General features: G+C 46.5%; 2 protein-coding genes across 2 annotated transcripts in view; one reads left to right on the top strand and one right to left on the bottom strand.

Moving 5' to 3' along the window:
* Positions 1 to 127: 127 nt before the first annotated feature.
* LOC144098270 (uncharacterized) lies at positions 128 to 2,466 on the top strand. The gene has a single exon (XM_077630780.1). The coding sequence runs from the start codon at positions 601 to 603 to the stop codon at positions 2,446 to 2,448; it is 1,848 nt and encodes a 615-aa protein (XP_077486906.1). The 5' UTR covers positions 128 to 600; the 3' UTR covers positions 2,449 to 2,466.
* Positions 2,467 to 2,610: 144 nt separating this feature from the next.
* LOC144098271 (protein FAM76B-like) overlaps positions 2,611 to 21,244 on the bottom strand; it is a 46,109-nt gene continuing 27,475 nt past the window's right edge. Inside the window, exons 7-8 of the mRNA XM_077630781.1 lie at positions 11,792 to 11,893; positions 2,611 to 8,783 (exon numbers count right to left, since the gene is read on the bottom strand). Of these exons, the coding sequence (XP_077486907.1) occupies positions 8,685 to 8,783; positions 11,792 to 11,893 (201 nt within the window). The 3' untranslated portion in view covers positions 2,611 to 8,684. The remainder of the gene's footprint in view (positions 8,784 to 11,791; positions 11,894 to 21,244) is intronic.

Here is a 21,244-nt window from a genome sequence, read left to right as displayed (position 1 = left end):
CACACATTTCTCGCGTTGAGCTTGCTCATTCCTTTGATATTACAGTAGACGTCACACGAAAACAACGCGAAAAACTGAGAACGAACTTCCGGCGGCTTCACTTGCGCCCACTTCGGAAAGCGGGAATGCGACATCGAACCACCTAATGGAGATCAGTGATAGAAAACGAAACCGAAACGACATGACAGAAAAATTTGATTTTACAATATTTAGCGGTAGTAGGCTTCTACCATGCGGTGACTAATACATAGCAGTGTCTTCTGCATCACTGTAGAGAAGAAGAAATGCCACCAAAATTAGGTTTGTATACTCCTGTAGTTTCGCGAACTTCTGAAGTGTTCATCCAAATCCAAATCCACATGGGGAAAAAGTGTGGTGTGGTCGTGTGCTGCTAGTACGAACATAGTACATTGTAGGTCATGCAAGTAGACATTAATACGGTAAAGTGGTTCAGAGGCGTGATAAATTCAGGGTAGAAGGTCTTTAGTAGTGTTCCGTCATGCTCTACCCTGCGCCAGCTGTGCTACTGAAGTTGGTGAGCAGTGTATAGTCATTGCACTCTTGATTCACGCCACGACGTGCAGCCGATGCGTGTCCGCAATGTTCCGGATTTGGCGATCCTGTGCTATTGTGGAGTGCGTGCTACTCCCACAACTGCGTGTACTGCACGGAAAGATCCATCGCGAGCTCGACAACGAATATTTTCACGGAGTTTTAGAAAACTTACCCGACCTGAAAGGCAGCGTGATGCCACAACCAAACAAGAACATCGTGCGTGAATTTCTCGATGCTTCTTACGCTGCTGTAGGCATCTCCGCACGTCGATTCGCCGAAAACTCTCTGCGGGCGGATGCACGCAGTTGCATCGAAAGCAAGTACCTCAAACCGCTCATAGCGGACGTCGTCGCAGACCTGCCGGCGACGTCTTACGAAGGCTTGAAGTGCGTTCTTATTAGCCTTTGCTTGTGGCCGCAGACAGAGTCGACTACGACTCCACAATTTAAACTACTGTGGAACGCACTTGATCGCGAGTGCAGCGTACGATGCGCTGAATTGGACAAACGGCGTCAGCTCCTACTAGCAGACTGTTTCTATCACCTTAAACTAAGCAGGATCACGAACTACAACAGAACCATGCTTCGCGTGTTAGGACGTGTTATCGGCAAGTTGAAAGCGCAAGAAGTGGTCCAGTACTTGTACTACACAAACCTGCAGCGTTGGATGGTCCGAGAGGTAAAACGTGCCATTGAAGAAAAGCTGCTCTCCTGTTTCAATGAGCTTAGCATTGCAGAAGTAGGCATAGCTTGCCAAAGCTTCTTCAAATGCCAAGAGGCAATTGGGGAAAAGAATTTACTTGATTGCATTGTGAAGTCACTGGAGAGGAACGCTGCAAAAGGAGACAGCCCCGTTGTGGGCGCAATTGCAAAAGCACTTCGCTACAGTCGGTCAGGCCACGACACATCCCTATGGCAGAACGCTCTTGCAGCATGCGAGCCATGCGCGAGGAACTGGACTCCCTCCACAGTAGCGCAAGTAACTACACTGGCTACAGCATTGAAGAGCTACTACCCTGGACTTCTGGATGTTGCATTGCAACACATTGGGGTGAAGTTGACAACAGTTCGGCTCAAGGAAATAACAAGGACACTGAGAGCTGTAGCACTGTTCAATCATGACTGTGATGGAATAGAAAGGCACCTTGAGTCCATCTTACAAGAACTATCTAGCTGTCACAGGAAGTCCGAGATAGAAGCTCATCACCACACATTTGTGTCAGCCATGTGGTACCTGGCAGTTATCGGCATATATTCAGATGGCCTCCTTGCAATGGCACTGAACGATGATCAGATGCGAGGCAGCCCTAAGCACATGGATGTCAGTTTTCATGCAGAGGCACTTCAGAGTTCAGTGCAGATTGAACACCCACAGTACATGGGTCCATGGCTGAGTGAGCAGACACTTGAAAGCCTGCGGACTGAACGGCACTTAATAGGGCGAGACCTTGACCAGAAAACGACTGGGCTGGTCCGCACGGAGAGGGCTACATTGGAAATTGCAAACCGCTTGCGAGCACAGTATGGCGATGTTTGCCATGTCACACGTGCACTATCCCACCATCACTACCCAGATATCCTACTCTCAGTAGAGAAACCTGGTGGAGAGCTGAGAGTCTCTAAATGCAAACTTGGCCGTGTTCGCACCGCATGGAAGCCACAGGAAGAAGGCAGTGCCATTCCTTGTGCCATAGTTGTGCATGGGCCAGGGTCATACAGCACCAATTGTGGCAAGCTTTTGGGCATTGAGAACATGAAGCTGCGACAGCTTTCCCGCATAGGATTCCAAGTAATTGAAGTGCCCCATTTTCGTCTCTCACAGATGTCAAGATCGGCATTTGACCACTGGATTGAGCTGCAGTTGCAGGCTGTGCAGCAGGTGTCTGCAGAATAAAACAACCTGTGTAGGCACCAAGGAGCAGTTTTTACATGCATGGTCAGAGGCTTCTGAGCGTATTGGTTGGGGACTTGCAAACTCGATCTATCCTTGCTTGCCAAAGCAACACAACAGCAGTGCACCTCTCACAACACACACACTGACAAAACAGTACACAAGTCATTTTGCAGAATTATTTATTGTCCTTGCCTTTTAAATGTACAATGCTGTGAAAGAATTTTACAATGATCACTGCTCAGCAGACTGGCTTCCCACGCAAAAACAGCCAAGTTAATCTGGCACATGCAAACACCACAAGCACTTGCAGGCAATGCCAAGTTCCACTCTGCTTTGAGCTAATATAAGCACAGTTTTCACAAGATGCATAAAATCATAAGCAACTATTCGTGTAAAACCGTTAATGACTTTCATAAAATCTTTTACAGAAAGACTAAGTAACAGCTAAATTCGGAGAATAAAAGAAACGTCCCAACAGATAAAATCCTGTGCCATTCAATTGCAAATTTGTTATTTGAATGGGTTGTGTGTGAACTGGAAGTTTGTAAGTGGAACTTAAAGGGATAGTGAATAAAAACCTGCTGCAGAGATTTCTGCTCCAAATATAGCTGTGGCACTGAGAGTGACTAAAACAACTCTTTCGAAACAAATGACCAGAAAGTAGTTAACGTAAGATGTGACTTCAGCCTTATCAGTCGCAGGCTATTGCCAGCATGAATCGCATGCAACTGAATGTGTTTGGCATGGTTTTGCTTCATTGTACAGTCCATTTCGTTCAGCTTCCTTAGGTTCATGCTTCCAGATCCTCTGTCTGCATCTCGTGGCTGTATACCTTGGGTGACCATTTGCCCAATTCGGTCAAAATTAGTCGGAAATCACGAACTTTAGTAGCTATTGTGAACCAAAAAAAGCAACATTTTGCAGCAACTGTACCGGTAGCGCCATCTCGAGCCTGCCAGAGAAACGAGAGGGCAGGGATTCCTTTACTGCACACTGCAAAGCCAGCTTGCCTAAGGTGCTGCTGAGGGTAGGCATGAGCTTGCGCCCACCATTTCGTAACCAGGTGCTCTGATAGCGGCCCGGCAGCCACTCACAGAACGGCCAAAATACAGCCATCTGCTTAAAAATAACCAGAATGGTCACTGTATCCTTGGCTAATCGCATCTTACAAATGAAAATCTAGCCCTTTCTCAGTATTTCCAGATTTTTATTCAGTCTCCCTTTAAAAAATGATGGTATGCTATGCATGATGAGTCAACTAAAAGCTCTAGCTTTGTCCATGACAGCTAAAGCCCAATCACCGATCTGCAGTGATTAAAACTAGTAATGTCTCGCAGAAGGGCGACAAAGTACTGCTCCAATATATACCCAATGAGCCAAGTCCAGTGTAGCCAAATCCCATTTTTGACTAGGCCACTCCATTGCAACCAATTTTTCCTTGCACTAGTCTCTCCAGGCCTGTGAGCATTATCTCCACACAGAACCACAAGACAACTACAACATATCGCATCACCTTAGACAAGAAATTGAGGGGACATAAGCTACGCCTTAACGGTATGACGCGACAGCGTTAATGGGTCCCTTCAGCAGCCCGAGATCCTCTGCGTATTAGTTCCCAGACACTGATACGTAGCGCTTAACCTACCGTTAAGAGTAGAATATGATAGCATAAGAGATCCCTCCCATGCAACACTATTACTAGACCAATCTTAGAATATGCAGTAATTATCTGGGACCCTTTTACAAAGGTAAACATAAACTTGAAAGAATCCAAAAGAAAGCAGTAAGGTTTATATATAACACTTACAGGCGAGCATCAGTCAGTGACCTCCACAAAAAAAGCGGCTTACCCTCTATTCCTCACAGAAACCGCATATGTCCCTCAAAGTTTTTCTTTCAATTAATTAAGAACAATTTCAAAGTTGACACCTCCAATATCCTTACTTATTCCTCGGGGTACCAAACTAGAAATCGCCATTCTCTTTCCATAACACACTTATATTCGCGAGTTAATTGTTTTAAATACTCTTTTTCCAAGGACCATCACTGATTGGGATAACCTCGCGGATGATGTCAGGCAGATGTCATTGCATTTGGGAAGAGCACTTGAAATGATTGTTGTTTACGACCTTGCCGCGGTATTTTCTTGCTGAATTTCTATGTGCAATTCTGTTTTGTTTGTAAGTGTCTATTTCTGTATGTGAAAACAATGTTTCCCACCTGCTATGATCTTGTGTACAAGATCGCAGTATCCATAAATGAAAAATAAATAAAAGTACTCCCTCTCTGCTGCCCAGGTTCTGCCTACATGCCGAATTGGCCACCCTCTACATTCATAGATTTCTGGCAGTCCCCATGCCACACCTGGCACGTTGGTGCAGCGGTTCAGCGATGCACCACTGCACCGGCAAGTGGCTCCTCCAAACCCGGGTTGCTCAGTTCTCTTCCTGAGCAACTGCCATAATGGACAGTTTGTTCACAATCTGGCGGGCAGGCTGCCACCTGCTACGATAGGGAGGCTGTGATGATGTCAAGAGGTCCCATGACCTAGGTGGGAGACTGCTTCTCGGGGTTTTTTCACCCACGCCGCTGCTGCCAGGCTTTCCTGCTGAACGGGACCCTTCAAGCCATCACGTTAAAACCGGGTTTATACTTCCGCAGCAAGGAGGCGGCAGTGTGGCACGAGCTCACGCCCCCAACAATCACGAATGACCTTTCACAGTGGAAGGAATCATAACCTACCATGAAGTGCACACAATTCAAGCCATCAGACTGGGTGTTACCCAGCACAAAAGTACAGTGGGCCACTTGTTACACTACGAAGCCAGAGAGCCTGGGCGTCCTATACAGTAGTACCAATCCTTTTTCTGGCGCCAAACACAAAGTACAATCTTTGCCTAGAAGTGATGATACCACTTTGCAACTGGCCCCGTCACTATGGTGGGCCTCCTACAGCCCCCCTGGCACATACCAAGGACCCAAAGGGAGTGAGGTGCCGTCCACTGCATTAAGGGTGCCACGGGAGCCCGAATACAGAAGGCCTTGAACTGTGGTGATACGCAAAGTAGCATGCGGTCCTCACACTGCAACAGTCTACTGCTGGAATGCGTCTGCTACAGTCAAGAACACGGAGGTAGCCTCCACACAAGAGATGCAGCCGCCGAGGCAGGTCACCACTTCTCTGTCATCTGGAGAGTTGCACGAGTGCTAAACATTCAAAACTATCCATACAGTGACCTGCCTCTGCAGTTATGTGCAACTGTGATGCAATACATATGTATACTTGCTACCACCTACAGCAGCAGGTTGTAAGGGGATACATGTTTTTGCGCCTCTCCTGCCTTAAAGCCAGACACATGATGAGCCAGTTACTCCTAACAGTTTTCATGAAACATATGCAAACTGGAGACCTGCTTACTGCATTTGTCTAGCTTTTGTCTTAACATGCGAACCAGCAAAAATAGTGCAGTTTGTGCGAACTACAGCTTTCCCTTTGCCACGACATCACGGCAACACTTTCACAGCATATTTTTCTTATTTTTTTGAACCTAAGAATTTTCCAGTGTTCGGTTGATGGGGCTTAACGCCCGCCAAAGTGACTCAGGCTATGAGGGACGCCAAAGTGGAGGGCACCGGATAATTTTGACCACCTGGCGGTAGTTTAATGTGCACCAACATCGCACTAGCATTTCCTCTCCATTGAAATGCGACCGCCGTGGCCATATTTAGGGTCATCAGTCGAACACCATAACCACCGAGCCACTGTTACTGCTAATTTGACAGCGTGTTGTCTTTTTAGTAGCTAGTAAGCACTGTCATCACGTTATTTATGAAATCAGATCAAGAGCTTCAAAACAGATGCCATTCAGAAACCTGACCACTGATGCCATAAAGCTTGCTCGTGTGGCATGGCTATTAATCGACCCTTTTTGAAAAATATATAGACTCGTACCAGCAGGCAAGTGAAAAATGTCACTGGGATCAAATAAAAAATAAAAGCCAGCCTGGCGCTGTTTGGCAAATCCATATGGTGTCGAGCAAATGCCTCCCACTCACTGGCAAATTAAGTGGAATTACCTCAACTACAGCGCATCTGACTGAGCAGACGCATCAAGGGAGTGCCGACTAGCAACCACATTTATTGAATGGCCAGCATGCTTTTTATACGACCAGAAAGGAGAAACACGCAAAAACATGCACGGAAGGAACTAGGGACAATAGATAACTAACACGCATGAAATTTCACAATCAAGATAGCAGATTTTTTTTTTTTTCAGAACAATGTTACTGAAAGTGCACTTATACGTTCTGCAATCTTACTATCATATGTGCCTCCACTATCTATCGTTAGTGCCTAGCGGTTTATTGGTACGATGCTGCATTCTGTGTACATTGGTTCACAAAGTTTGCTATCATTATCTTCTACTTTGGAGTCTCTGCAGAGTTTGGCTAAATGGCCTTAAGTGGCCACACATGCGACATAGTCACAATGATCTTTTAATCTGATTAAAACAGCAGCCAGTCTGGCTAATGTACTTCTTCCCACAAGACAAGGGCAAGAAATAAACACCTTTTTGGCACAGAACAAAACTATCAATGTGTCTAACTGAATACACCCGTGCAGTTCACAATTCCTGCCACTGACCTTTTTGCACATGCTAGACAATTTTTTAGGTGCTGAAAAGACATCAACTCCCACATAGTTTCAAATTCTTCTGAGGCTGTGGGAAACCTGATGAAGGTATGGCACAATAACAACCTTTCTTTTCTCTCTTTGCCTAATGGAGCAGCTAGTGTTCCGATCTTCTTCTAAGTTTTTTCTGCAAAGCAGGAGATAATGAAACAAAACTCCATGAACCAATGCACTATGATGCACCAGCAAGAGATACTGGAGGCACATATGATAGCAAGATTGCAGGACGATCGTACACTGAAACCTTGTTACAGCGAACTTGTAGAAAATCGTAAAATAGTTCGATATAGCCGAAATTAGCAATACAAAATTTTGCCAGGAATTTGCGCTGAAGAAGCTAAATTTAGTCAGCAAAAAAAGGCAACTGGGAGAGACCTCTTCCGTAGCTTTAGCACCATTTTGAAGCCGCTTGCGGCGCTTAAGGAGCCCGCAATAAACAGAGCGGCAAACACTAGTTAGGTTCGCTTCGTCACACAGCACGCAGCAGGTCAAAGACCAGCTACGGCGGCTTCCTTGCATTGCAGCGGTATCGCGTAAAAAATTGAATGCCATGGGCAAAAGCTCTCACGCTGCTGGAAAGCTACAACAACTGACTGTGTTGCTGGTTCCAGGGCACTATTGACTGGTGCAAGAGGTGCAAACGAGTGTCGCCCACCTGGCTACCAGCTGTTCTAGCGGCTATATCTTCTGCAGCGCCGTTGGCAACTGCCATGTGAACCATGGCACGAATTCTTGCCGCTCCTCCACCAGTCACCCACGTAGTGAGGCAAAGCCTGCCACCTGCCAAATGAGCGGGCACAGCTTGGCACTCGGCAGCTCGATATATCCGTTTTATGGAAAACCGCGTTCGCTAAATAGATTAAGAAATGCATGTGTCCGTTAAGAATATAAGAGAACAGTTTGAAATAGCCAATGATTCGTAAGTAAAATCTGCGTTCGTTGTAACGAGGTTTGACTGTATAAGCGGATCCTCAGTAGCATTGTCCCAAAAAGAAATCAAGTATCTTGATTGTGACATCTGACATGTTTTTGTGAGTTTTTCCTTTCTGGTCACCAATGGGTTAAAAGGGCCTACAGGCCATCCAATAATGTTAGTTGTCAGTCGGCACACTGTTGTGTGTCTTCTGTGTTCCGTCAAATGGGTTGTAGTTATGGAAGTCAAAAGCCAACATGCCCAACACATCGCAGAGTGGAATTACCCAAACCATGCACTCCTTGCCCTGAAGCTAAGTCCTAAGTCAAAACACAACAATGACAATACGCTACTGCCATTCTTCCACAAGCACCCAAGCAACAAAACTTCCCGCTTTAAAAACCAGTACCAAGCTAAATGAGGTTTTCAGGAAAATGGAATAAAAATCCTGCCAGACTGCCTGCCACAGGACATTAAAAGAAAAAGGGGGATCTGAGATGAAAAAATCTCGCTTGCCTAGAAACAAAATATAAGATGAGGATGAGCAACGATGAAGGAGCCCCACAATAGCTGCCTCTGCCCGCTTAAGAGAGAACATGCGGCAGGGGAGAGGCAAGGATTACACTGCGGTCACGTAATCAGGGAAGATGGGCTGTCGGTCGAGGTCACATTCTTTCGATTGCTTTTGGCCTTGGCTGCCATCTGTTTCTGCAGCGTCAGGAGCTTGTTCTGAAAACAAGTTCAAGCACAAATTAGGGCACTTGTGTATCCCACAAAGCAACAGCGATGAGCTTCCTTTCTGAAGCACCTGTTGATAAAGAAAAGCAGACACTGAGGACAACTCCATCCCATTTATCTTCTTGGTGAAAATCAATTCTGAGGATTTTTCTGGCTATGCTGCTAAAAAAATTGCACTTAAAAATTTCCTGCTACTTGATTCAAACTCGTGACATCTACATTCCTCGAGTCCCTCCTTGAGTGGAGGAAAAACTTGAAGTAGCAGTGGCATTACACTGACTGCCGCACCGCTTGTAAACATGGTGGATGTTGCATTGTTTGTTTGCTGTGCGGACTTCGTTCTGCCTGCAGACCAAGCTTTTCATAGATACAATGCAGATGCAGTGGGGTATGCACCAAAGCGTCATCTGACAGACAGCCTCAATCCATTCAACCAGTAATTTCTGGCACGTTACTGTTTTATAGTACGACCGTGGCTAGCCTTGTGATATCCCTGCCACTTATGCCCGCACACGCATAACCATAATCAGTCCCGACTGTAGTGCTGTGGTTGATCGCAGCACTGCATTTCTCCAGAGCAGGCACATTTCAAGCCAACAGTGGAATCCTGTGCAACAATGCTCACGCAGGAACAGTTGGTTGATCATATTTGGAAACGCAGTAGTGCATACGTTTCCAAATATGAAACTTGTGCAATGTTCCACAGTGCATATCACGGCTAATTGCGAGCGAGCGCTGCACGGTGGATTCCACAAATGACAGCATGATTGCAGGGAACAGCGCACAGAAAAATCTCGTTTATCCAGATCTAGTCAACTTGAAAATCTGGTTAACTCAGACTCGCGGCGCAGTTCCGGCAAAACTTTTTACAGTTCAATGGTGTCAGATACTCGTTAGCTCGGAGGCATTTAGTTGCGTTGCGCACTGGTTAACTCAGATAACCCTGGAGAGGGCTATTGCAACTCCGAGCTTCAGAATGCGCATAAACTGCTGACCCTATCCTCTGGCATACTGGCAATATGTTATTGATTTTTTCGGTTAAATTTGATCTTTCACAATTCCTGATTTTTCAGACGTTTTTGCGGCCTGTAGAGAGTCCGCAAAATCGGTTTGTCCACTGTAATCCAACACTGTGAAAAATCCATTAACTTACAAAATCACTTTGCGCAAAAGACTGGCTTTACAAATCGCAAATTCTGCTGCACCCCACGCTCTGCTTCCAAGAGGTACAAGAGTTTATCTGAGTCATGCTTTCGTCATGTCTGCACCACTTCATGTCACAATACCAGACAGAGCGACGTGGCCACAGGGAATACCACAAACGAACGCTTGCGCCACGCAAAGCAAGACAAATCCGTTTCCATAAGCAGCAATGCTGGAAACCCATGGGAAGAGGCGGGCAGAAGTGAGTGCTTGAATGCACCCCTGCCTCGCACAACGAGTGCGGTTGCCTAAGCCATGACGGAGCTGCAGGTGCCCAGTTTTCAACACGGCTGCGTGCCTTCTTTGTTAGCCACCTTGATAGGAATGAAAAGAGTACCATTATCTTGAGTGGCAATGATGAACAATTAGCCCATGTGAGTTTACACTAGGCCAAAAAAAAAAAAAAAACTTTGGTTAGAAAAATGATCTCCGCAGTATTGCTGGCGTCGATTTTAGTGCGAAAAAATTTAACTTTTGAACTCCATAGAGTCCGAAGTATCAGTCATGAATATGTACATAATATGAGGTGCAAGAATGTTTTTCAACAAAGTATGAAATATTGGTGTCCAAAAAATTGGTCGGCTATTATATAAATGTGGTGTAGTTCAACAAATTTTTGCATTTGCAGTTTTTGCTCTTTGCATCTTGAGTTAATTCGAAAATCTGCCTCATTTAAACATTTCTTTTGATCTGATAAAGCAATGATTACAGTCTCCAACCGATTTTTCGGACTCAGCGGGACCCGGAAAATGGTCCAAATAATTAGTCCAAAAAATCCATGTAGTAAAAGAAAAACTTTTCTGCGAAAAACTGGCTTTAATAGAAGTTGCGAAATTCGCTGTGTCCCATGTTCCGCTAGCAAGCGATATATCAGACTATCTGAGCCACAGTTATGCTTTTGTCATGACTGCACCACCTCAGGTCACCATACCAGACAGTGCGACACAGCCACAGGTCTACCGCAAACGAATGCATACGCCATGCGAAGCAAGAACAGTCACAGTCAATTTGCATGGGCAGCAATGCTCGCAAAGAGCAAGGTAACCCACAGGAAGATGTGAGCGCCTCAGAGTGCACACGCCCACACCCCCCATCCCTCCTCCCACATCCACTGGCCCGACCCGGGTGTCCGCGGGTGGCGTCGTCCAAGCTGTGGCAGACTCTGCAGCTATCCCATTTTCAACACGGTCGCAAGCTCTTTGTAGACCACCTCGTATGAAAACGAGGGAAACCAATAGCGAAGCCTATCCAAGCCAGTCGGTCCAATTCACTCCCGTCAGCGCCCGCTGAGTCCTTTTAAATCCAAGACTGCGCCTTTGACGGCGGCGGGGGGTTGGTTGTGGCAGTGATGCCCGCTTGCGTCTATACTTGGCCAAAAACATGAACTTTCAGTGGAAACGCGATCTCCACGGTATTGCTGGAGTCCAAATTAGTCCGAAAAATCGAACTCTTTGACTCCACAGAGCCCAAATTTAGGTTGCAAAAATGTACAGGTTCCCAACAGGGGCATGACTATTCCTTAGCGAAGTCCGAAATATCACACAAGTCTGAATTATTGGAGTCTGAAAAATCAGACTGCTACTGTACATTCTACTGCATTAGCAACATTTGCACACAACTGAACTACAGTGCTTGACCTCAGCTGCAGACATCTGTGCATCAAAGGTTGTGCTTGCAGTGACAGTTGAAACAGGGCATGCTGGTTTAGAGCATACGAACTTCAACTAGCAGTGAGAACCACCACCATGTCGTCGCTCTCAATAAGAGTGAAAGGAGGCAATAGAAAGACCTCTCACCATAAGTTCCTGCACAACTTCAGAGTGCTTCTTTTGCTCCGCTTGGAGTTTTGTTCGAGCATTGCGCTCATCCGAAGACATGTGGGCCTTCAGCTCTGCAATCTGGAAAAAACATTACATCAGCATTTACTTTCTGGTGTAAACAAAAGCCCGAGGTTAGGTTTAAGGGGGTAACGTCCCAAAGCGACTCAGGCTATGAGGGATGCTGTAGTGAAAGGCTCCGAACATTTCGACCACCTGGGGTATTTTAATGTGCATTGACCATCGAAATTCGACGGCTGCAGCCAGGATCGAATCCGCGTCTGTCAGGTCAGCTGCCAAGCGCCATAACCACTGAGCCACCACGGAAGTCAAAAACAAAAGCCCGAGACTTCACTGCAATAATTTCTGCCCACAGTAAAACCTCATTGATTCAAGTCATTGGGACAGAAAAAAATTGGAATTATTTGGGTTTTCTAATTATCCAATCATACCAAGGAAATGGGGCCCAAAGCAAGAAATTTTGTTGTGCCAATGTGGTACCATTATTGGTTGAACTTGCTATTTATTACCTTAAGTAATCGGATGACAGTAATTTAGCCCTCTAACCAAAGCAGATCACATAAAGAAACTACACATGGTGGTTGCATGCAGTCAACCAGTCACAAGTAGAGCTCAAAACTCATCCTGTGGAAGCCTAAAGAGCCATGCATCCTGCAATCGATGGACACCACGCATAACTTGGGCGCAGGCACCTGGCAAGCGCAGATGTGTGCGCAGAGCTTGTATATGCTCGCATCCACCACCGCACGCTGCGCAGGTGTTTATGAGAATCTGGGCTTTGGATGCGCACGAAGTGCAGTGTCATCCCAGAGGAGGTATGCTCAACCAAAAACACACAAAATTCTTTGTACAAACACAGTACAGGGCACAGGACAAGTGCCCTGTACCCCGTATTGTGTGTGTCCTGTGCCCTGTATCGTGTGTGTAAATGTGCGTTTTTCTTTCACACAACTTTACCATGAAGTCATTCACCAACTAGCCCGACAGCATGTTCTGCTTAAAGGTGCACTTCGAATTATTGTTTTGTGCGGCCGATTTCCCTAATTAAATCGTATTAAACGTCCCGGCTCCCGCCTTTTTTGAAAACAACGGGGTAAGTGGGCGGAGTCAACCAACGCATGGAGTGCCTTTCAGACATTTCAGACAGTCCAGTGGTGGCTTTGCTTTCGCTTTTATTTTGTTTTTAGGTTTCTGTGAATAAACAGTTTCAGTCGCAGACAATATAGCAGCAAATTAGGCCCACAGAAATAAAAATACATGTGGACTCTGATTAACGAATCACTCTGCCAATGGCAGAGCGGCAAGCCGCCACAGGACTGGCTGACGCATCGGTTGACTCCTACTTACCGCGTTGAGTTAAAAAAAAGGTAGGAGCCGGGACGTTTCATCTGATTTAATCAAATCAATAGGCCACACAGGACAATAATTCGAAGTTTCTAAGAACGCCCGGAAAGTGCAGATAGAGTTCCCGTGGTATAAAGATGAGTTCAGATTCCTGTTTAGTGCACCTTTAAAGGGACTATGCAATAAATTAATTGGGATTACGTAAAGCAGACGAGACATAGGCATTCGATCACTCGTCACCCCAGTGCAAGAATTTTTGAGCTAGCATCAATAACAGCGATGATACAACGATTAAACATTGCACTCCTCCTCTCCCCCCTCAACTCGTACACGAGGAGCACCAGAAAAAAATAAAAGGAAACAGCTCTGCGACTGGGCCCCGCCCATGAATACGTCATCCGCTGACGTTTACTTTGCAACTTCCGGTTTTCGCTCCTAGCCCCCCAGCAGCAGCGTCGGTTGCGTGGCGGCATCTCTCCGATCTCTTCGCCTTCCTGGATTGCGGCGCGCGTCAAGTTTCTTTGCTTGTCATCTGTGGTAATTAGCAGTAATAAACCCGGACCTCGAGGTGCAACTGCTCGCTTTTACGGCCGCGATGGGCATCGAGCGCTATGCGTGCGCATGAACAGCTGTGCGAGTGGCTTTGGAACTCCCGACAGAAGGAAGCGGCAGAGGAAAATTGTAACCATATGCGCGAAGGCAATGCACTGGCTCACGCTTGCCAGAGAGGGTCGCGCGGCGGCACGAGCAGACGATTTTCACGGCTACTGGAAGTGTGCCCGTGACGTCGTGGCTGCCGTGGCTCCAGCGAATGAGAGCGTATGGTGGCCTGGCGACGCCATGGGTAGTGTGACGTCTTTCTTTCACGATTTTAGTTCCAAAATCGGTCACTACGAGCACACCAATCGGCCCGCAAATTTTAAAAAACACAGTTTTTAAAAGTTCATAATAAATTGCCGGCTCAGTTCTGAAGACTCACACTTGGTGTGAATGCTTCTTGGCATCATTTCTAAGCATTGAAAACATTTACAAGTGACTTTATTCGTTGCATAGTCCCTTTAAGCATATTTGTGGAGTTCCTTCACTGCAAAACCCAATAAGTGAGCGCACTTGCAAAAGCCAGTGTTGTGGCAGGCTCCAGTTTAGATTTGAGGTGTGCTTGGTCGGTCTTGAGGGCTGTTTGGCCCTCTCTTGTAGTTAGCGTAGCCCAAGACACGAGAATGTTACCTCGAATGGCTAGTATTTTGCACTTCCTGCCAGACGCTGGTAACTCCACTCACTCATGATGTCGCCACATATGGAACACCGCAAGCTCAACTGTACAGCAGCCCTGTATTGACGAGTGCTTTTCTTAATGGACACGTCGCCAACACGGTTTTTTTGAGCAGCTGGTAGATTGCCGATAGATCGTTAACTGTATACCGTGTTTACTCGAATCTAGGCCAGCCACGATTCTAAGCTGACACCCAGAAGTTGAAGGCCAAATAAAAAGAAAAAAGCTTTTATCCAATGTACAGCGGCTGAAAAAAACATAAGAACGACACCAGGGAAGCACGCAAATGGCATTTATTTCCATGAATCTGCTCCTGCTCACTCATCCTCGTCATCGCTGACCTCATCGCTGACCTCATCACTGTCCTCTTCACTGTCCTCTTCATACAGCGCATAACCGTCTTGTGTCACCAAATGCACTGGAAATGCTGCATTTTCGGAATGTACGCGCAACCAAGCTTTCTGGCGTCATCCTAGGCTGCGGCAATACAGCTAGCTACAATTCCTAACGACGCGTGCTTGATGGGGCCTGTTGGGGTTAAGTCGCGCATTTCACTGGTCCTGTAAAAATGCCTCGCTATCTTTCTAGCGCTCTCACTTCGGCCTGTAGTAGCACTTCTGTGGTCACTCAAAGCGTCTCTGATCTCCGCAATTTCATGAACTTTGCCAGTGCTGATCCCCCCTTGGAATAGCAGCCTTCGGGCCTGTGAAGAACCTCCTCACTGCAGAGCAAGAAAAAAGTTCATCACGCTGCTCCCTCCAACGGCGAGCATTCTTTTTGTCCATGCCAAAGTCCCTATCGGCTTTTCAGATTTGAAGACTGCTTTTCAGCGAGCAACTTTTCACATGAGGATGGCACTACAATGACACCGTCTACTTGGTGACAAGATGTTGGTAAAAAGCCGAAAGTGAATAACTTTCAATGCCGCGGAATGTGCTCATGCCACCACACGACGAGAAAACAGCCAAAATGGCAGCCAATGCTCATGTGTGCTTTTATTGGCTTCAGCTATGGACAGTAATGGCTACAGTGCTGTCTTCTTTTGGTGTTTCGTGAGGGCGCCACCTGCACGGTACTTTTGTTTAGTTTTTATGTGTTGTCATATTTTACGAGTGATGACAAACTTCTCGACTCTAAACAGATCTAAGAGTTTCGTACCTCACGTTTATAAAAAAACTATCGGCCTAGATTCTAATAAACATGGTATGTTGCCACTGCCACTGCCGGTGAGCCCGCGTCGCCTCGCACATTGCGGACAGTCTGCAGATGGTGCTCAGTCTCAGATATGCAGTAAAACCTCGTTAGATTGAAGTAATTAGGACCGTGAGAAATATTCGAATTAATTGATTTTTCTAATTAACCAACCATAGCGAAAAAATGCACCCAGGCAAAAAATTTTCTTGCGGTAACGCGGCACCTTTACTGGACGAAATTTAGGATTACAGTATATTGCTGCTTAAAAGTCGAACGTCGAATTCGTAGCCTTTGCTGGCCAAAAAGAAGGTTGACTCCAAATATACCCTCCTATACCCTACCCCTGTTTTGCGTGCTTCGTCCCGCCGCCGCATTGTTTTGTAGTTTGCCGTGGGATAGCATCATGGCGCTTGTGAAGTTTTTCAGAACAACATACGCATAACGCACAAAGATGCAATCACAAGGACAGCAGTCCGAAGCAAGTGGAGATCAAAAGCGAAAAAGCGGCGTTCCACTCTGCCACTACATCCATGTGTGGCCCGATTGACAAGTGGCATACTGAACTGCAAACGGTCCTGCAGTTTCGGATTCCAGCGCGATACACACCTTGGAGGTTACCGGAATCGCAAGTTTGCCCTCACGCTACCTATTGCTCGTCTGAGGAAATAACTGCCAGTGTGAACGAGCCAAATAAATGGTGAATTCGAATTGTCGTCGATGGAACAGATTTGCTGACCGATTAGCTTTTTTGATGCACTTCATGCATCCTACTGAGAATGGGCACCGGCACGGGACACGTACTACCTGGAGGCCGTCCAAAACTACCTTAGACCCCGCAAGTAGGCTGGCTCTGCGTTTAAGTTAACTCCGAACTTTAGGATGGTCTTTATTTTTTTGAAGACAGGTTAACTTATACCTCGAACCACGGTGCACTACTGAAAGAAGCGGCGCAGGCCGTCACTGCGCACAGTCAACTTGTTGCGGGCATGTAAAAGGAATGGTTATATCACAGGATACACATTGATGCTGTAAGGGGTGAAAAGTGCATCAATGCCGCATGCAGTGCCTCTGTAGACGCTGCCTTGACCATGGCCAGGCTGGAAAAAAGCGATGAGCGCACGAACCACTGCCTCCAATCCGGCCGTGCCTTGAAACGTTGGGAGTATGTTACTTTGAAATTGGTATCCATGCCTGCATTGCAGTGAAGCACATCCCCTCTACTGCAGGCGTGTGCTTCAGCTGTCCACAAACTGTTCCAAATTTGTTTTTGTGCTGAGAGTACGGGAGCTGGGGCGGTTCGCATATCGAGCATCGGCCTTACTAATCGCATTGCTCTGCACTGCCACTGCGCGGCTCCGAGCGACCGTTGCTTCATTGGTCAGCAGCACAATCTGGATTGGACATCCTTGCACAGCAGTTTAGATCTTCGAAATAACTAGGCTGGTGCACGCCACTGCTTGGAATTAACCGGTCAAATTTAGAAACTACACAAGACTGCAGAAATTTTTAGAATTATCCGGGATTTTGAATTACTCGAGTGTAAGTCGACCCCCCCAAATCGCATGTCCGAAAAAAAAAAAAAACACCAATGGAGCGCTTCAAAAACGAAAATTTATTGCATAGATGGGCTATTCATCCTCACTTGAGTCATCTTCAGTGGTACTGCTGTCGTCGTCGCCGCTGCGATCCCACAGCACATCGTCCTCCATGGAAAGCCCGCACTTCCTGAATGACCGCACCACGACATCGCGTGGAACGGCCGCCCAAGCGGAAATCACCCACCTGCATCACCGCGAGTCGCGGAGCTTGAGGTAGTGTCTATGGAAGGCGAGAACTTTCTCCTCGTAAGCAGCAGGCAGCTTCTGGCATACACTAGTACGCCGACGAAGAGAGAAGCCAGCCCTCTTCATAAATTTCTAAGCCCAAGCCCTGCTGGCTTTGAAGTCTGTTCGGAGTATTCCAGCTTCCGCAGCAAAGACCCGGGCTTGTTGCGTGATCATTTCGCATGTCACTGGAAGGGACCGATCACGTATTTCGGTGACATACGCTGTAAGCTTGACCTCCAGCTCCAGAAAGCGTCCCGACTTCGGCCCACGGAAACCTATTCGCTTGGAGTCGCAATCAAAATATTTGTCTCGCTGCTTCTGCCACTCCCGCAACAACCGTTCAGAAATGTCGAACTTGCGGCCCGCCATGCAGTTGTTGGTTTCTTCGGCGTAAATGACGGCCTCCCTCTTAAGAAACGCTGCAGTGAATGAGCGCCGAATGCTTTTCGAACCTGGAGAGCTTATGGCGAAGCACGCGGCCGGCAGTCGAGTCAAAAGCACCAACTCCAAGCACCCCCAAACAAAGTGTGATCGGTGTTGGGGCGTTGGCTCTTCCAGCAAACATCGGCATTCCCCAGAAGTGCCGCTGTTACGTATTGCGCAACCAACTGAAATAGCAGCTCTTCCATCAGCTAGCAACACTCCCGGGTGCTGGCGCAGACTCCGCGATTGGAACAGCGGGACAGCGGCCCTTCCCGCGAGTGAAATGAAATGAAATTGGTTTTGGGGGAAAGGAAGTGGCGCAGTATTTGTCTCAAATATCGGCGGAAACCCAGTTGTAAGGGAAGAGATAAAGGAGGGAGTGAAAGAAGAAAGAAGAACGAGGTGCCATAGTGAAGGGCTCCCGAATAATTTCAACCACCTGGGGATCTTTAACCTGCTGTACTGACATCGCTCAGCACACGGGCGCCTTTGCGTTTCGCTTCCATCGAAACGCTGCCGCCGCGGTCGGGTTCTAACCCGGGTATCTTGTTCAGTAGCACTGAACCATCGCGGTGGGTAACGGTGTGCGCAGTAAAAATAAAAAATGAAAAATCCTGGCCAAAAATCCCGCGGAATACCTGAATGCTATGCTTGGAGCCGTAGAGCAAACAAAAACTTCTAACATCGCAGTAGCGTCCCTGATAGATTGTTTTTCTTGCTTTTATTGGCAGTTCAAGGTTTCGTTTCGATTGTAAGTCGACCCTCCCACTTTGGAATTTTAAATTTCAAAAAAAGGGTCGACTTACAATCGTGTAAATACGGTACCGAGGTTTTACTGTAGAAGATAGCCTGGCAATTCGGGCATCTGCTTGGAGTCGTTCAAGCTCTTCAGGGCTCAAAGACCTATCAATGCATGTTCGTTGCTGGCTGCTGCCCATGCCATCAGAATTGGCCACAGAATCAGCCTTTGCACTTTCAACCGTCTCCAATGTCTCACTCCGGCCTGCTTCGAGTGCTGCTGGACGTTCCTGCATTGCATCACAACTCTTTAGACTCCTTTTTATCATCTTTTTCCAAACTTGTGCATACTGAGGAAATTGCGGTACAGTCGAGACATGGTCCGCTTCTGAAATCTCACCGACACTTTTCAAAATGGCTACACCTCAGCTGGCAGCAGGAAGCCAAACAAAATTCGTTGGTGCGAAGGCGAAAGCTGTTTGCGACTCATTGCACTGATTTGAATTTGCCGCGGTTGAATTCACTTTTCATGACAGAGGAGAACAGCAGCTGGCGCAAACATGGCAGAGGAAGCGGTGACGTCATGCTGCGCATCGGCAGTTGTTGCTTGGCGCTGGATTCAACGTGCTTTCATCTGATGCAATGTCATCAAGCACGTTTTCTCGTCTTTGGTCAATTTTTACCCAAATTATAGAACTTTCGGTCATCTTAATGTCACGTGACCTAGGCGGCGATGTAACGGATGGACGGTCACCGTGAGTATGAGCCATAAAAGGCTATCACCTTAAAATGGCGTGGGTCAAAGAGAAGCACCAATTTTGACACATGGCAGCCGCAGTGGCTCAGTAATTATGGCGCTCGACTGCTAACCCAAAATACACAGGTTCTATCCCGGCCGCGGCAGTCGCATTTCGATTAAGGCAAAATGCTAGAGGCTCGTCCACTGTGAGATGTCAATGCACGTCAAAGAACCCTAGGTGGTCACAATTTCTGGAGCCCTTCACTATGGAGTCCCTCAAAGCCTGAGTTGCTCTGGGGCGTTAAACCCCCATAAACCATAAACATGATGGTCAATGTACCAAGGGTAAAGCGGGGTTTTATGTTTTGCTTTTCTTTTTTTATGGCTAATAAAGCAATGCTGCATGTGCAGCTACAGTGGAAAGAGGAAAAGACGCTCTTTCAAACGAGATAAAGATTGTGGCATTCTGACGAGTCACTTGAAAATGGTGCAAGGCACAAAATGAGCATCCCTGAAGTACATTTAGGAGATTTTCGGTTAAAATACAGCTGCTATTTCTTGAAAAATATGGGTTTTTCCACCTTGAAACTTCACTCATATTTGAGGTATGACATCGCTGTCATGAGTAACACAAAACTGAAAAATCAGTCTCTTTTTGAGATTATTTGGCTACAAAGACCTGAGTTAAGGGGGGTCACCCCTTTTAGAACTATTTTCTTTATTTATGAACAGATTTACATCAAATTTTCCCTGTTTCGACACTTCCATGTGCTGATTCCAAAACTGCAAAGTTTTCTCTTGCAGCAGACAGTTTTAGATTTATCGTGGAAAGTATGTCTTTTGTTTGGAGGAAGCTTGGTTAATACACAAAAGATCTTACGGAGAAGATTTCTATTTATAAATGATCTAGAGTCACCAAGGAGTGCAGTAAGGCATAAATGAGCATTCCAGGATGACTTGGACGAAAGTTGCAGCTGGCCAAACTTGAGAGGGAAAAAGCTCATTTTGATGACTGACACGGATTTATTTTGAAAAATTTCTTAAGGAAGCAGTGGTTTAAAATTAGCATTACTGCCCAACCTGTGCATTTATCTTTCTAGAACAATAAGAATTGTAGTAATAGCTGATATACAACCGGAGATATCGCTCCTCCAAAATTCTGAATGTGCCGAAAATGCAGTTTTGAAAAATCTGGGAAAAACGTTTTTGGCATATTTTTGTGGTGCCAAGGCTAACTAAAAATGACTGAAATGTGTTCTGGCTGGTTTCTGAGTGGAAACATCATTTCCTGTCGACCTAATTGTGCTTGCAACAAGGAAATTGCTAGAGAACAGATGGCATGGGGTGGAGGCTGGAACCTGAGCTGAGTGCCTTTGCAATGAAACCTCCCCGAAGTTGCGGCATGCGATTGTATAACGACGGCGCTGTGATTGCAGTCAGCCCCTAACAGACGATACCAGTGATACGTGCTCTTTGCTCATGTTGCCCCTCAAAACATTGAGAAGCAAGTTCATTTCGTCAAGGTTTCCGATTCCGCACGTTGCGGGACGCTGTTTCGTGACAGCCGCCGGCGCCGCACTACCAGCGTTATCGGGAAGTTAGATCTATTGCGCCGTTGCTGGCTGTCCACAAAAGCTGCTTAGGTATCGCTTCATCTGCACTATCACGATTACGATTACAATACGAAGCCCAATGGGCTTCATATCTCAAGCCATCAAGCCATTGTGGAGCGTCGCTGATTGTAGACACCAGGATGCGATGATGCAGTGTACCCAGCGCGCTTCGTATCTCTATCTTTTGCTCCCTATTAGTGCTTTCAGCCTAATGCTTGCGCAAATCGAAATATTTCACACTTAGCTGCCAAAGAACCTCAC

The sequence above is a fragment of the Amblyomma americanum genome, chromosome 7 (genome assembly GCF_052857255.1).
Source record: "Amblyomma americanum isolate KBUSLIRL-KWMA chromosome 7, ASM5285725v1, whole genome shotgun sequence".
NCBI lineage: Eukaryota > Metazoa > Arthropoda > Arachnida > Ixodida > Ixodidae > Amblyomma > Amblyomma americanum.
This window is presented reverse-complemented; position numbering and strand designations above follow the sequence as displayed.

Excerpts from the sequence above, each read along its gene's own strand:
- LOC144098270 (XM_077630780.1), top strand. The coding sequence starts at position 601 with ATGTTCCGGATTTGGCGATCCTGTGCTATTGTGGAGTGCGTGCTACTC.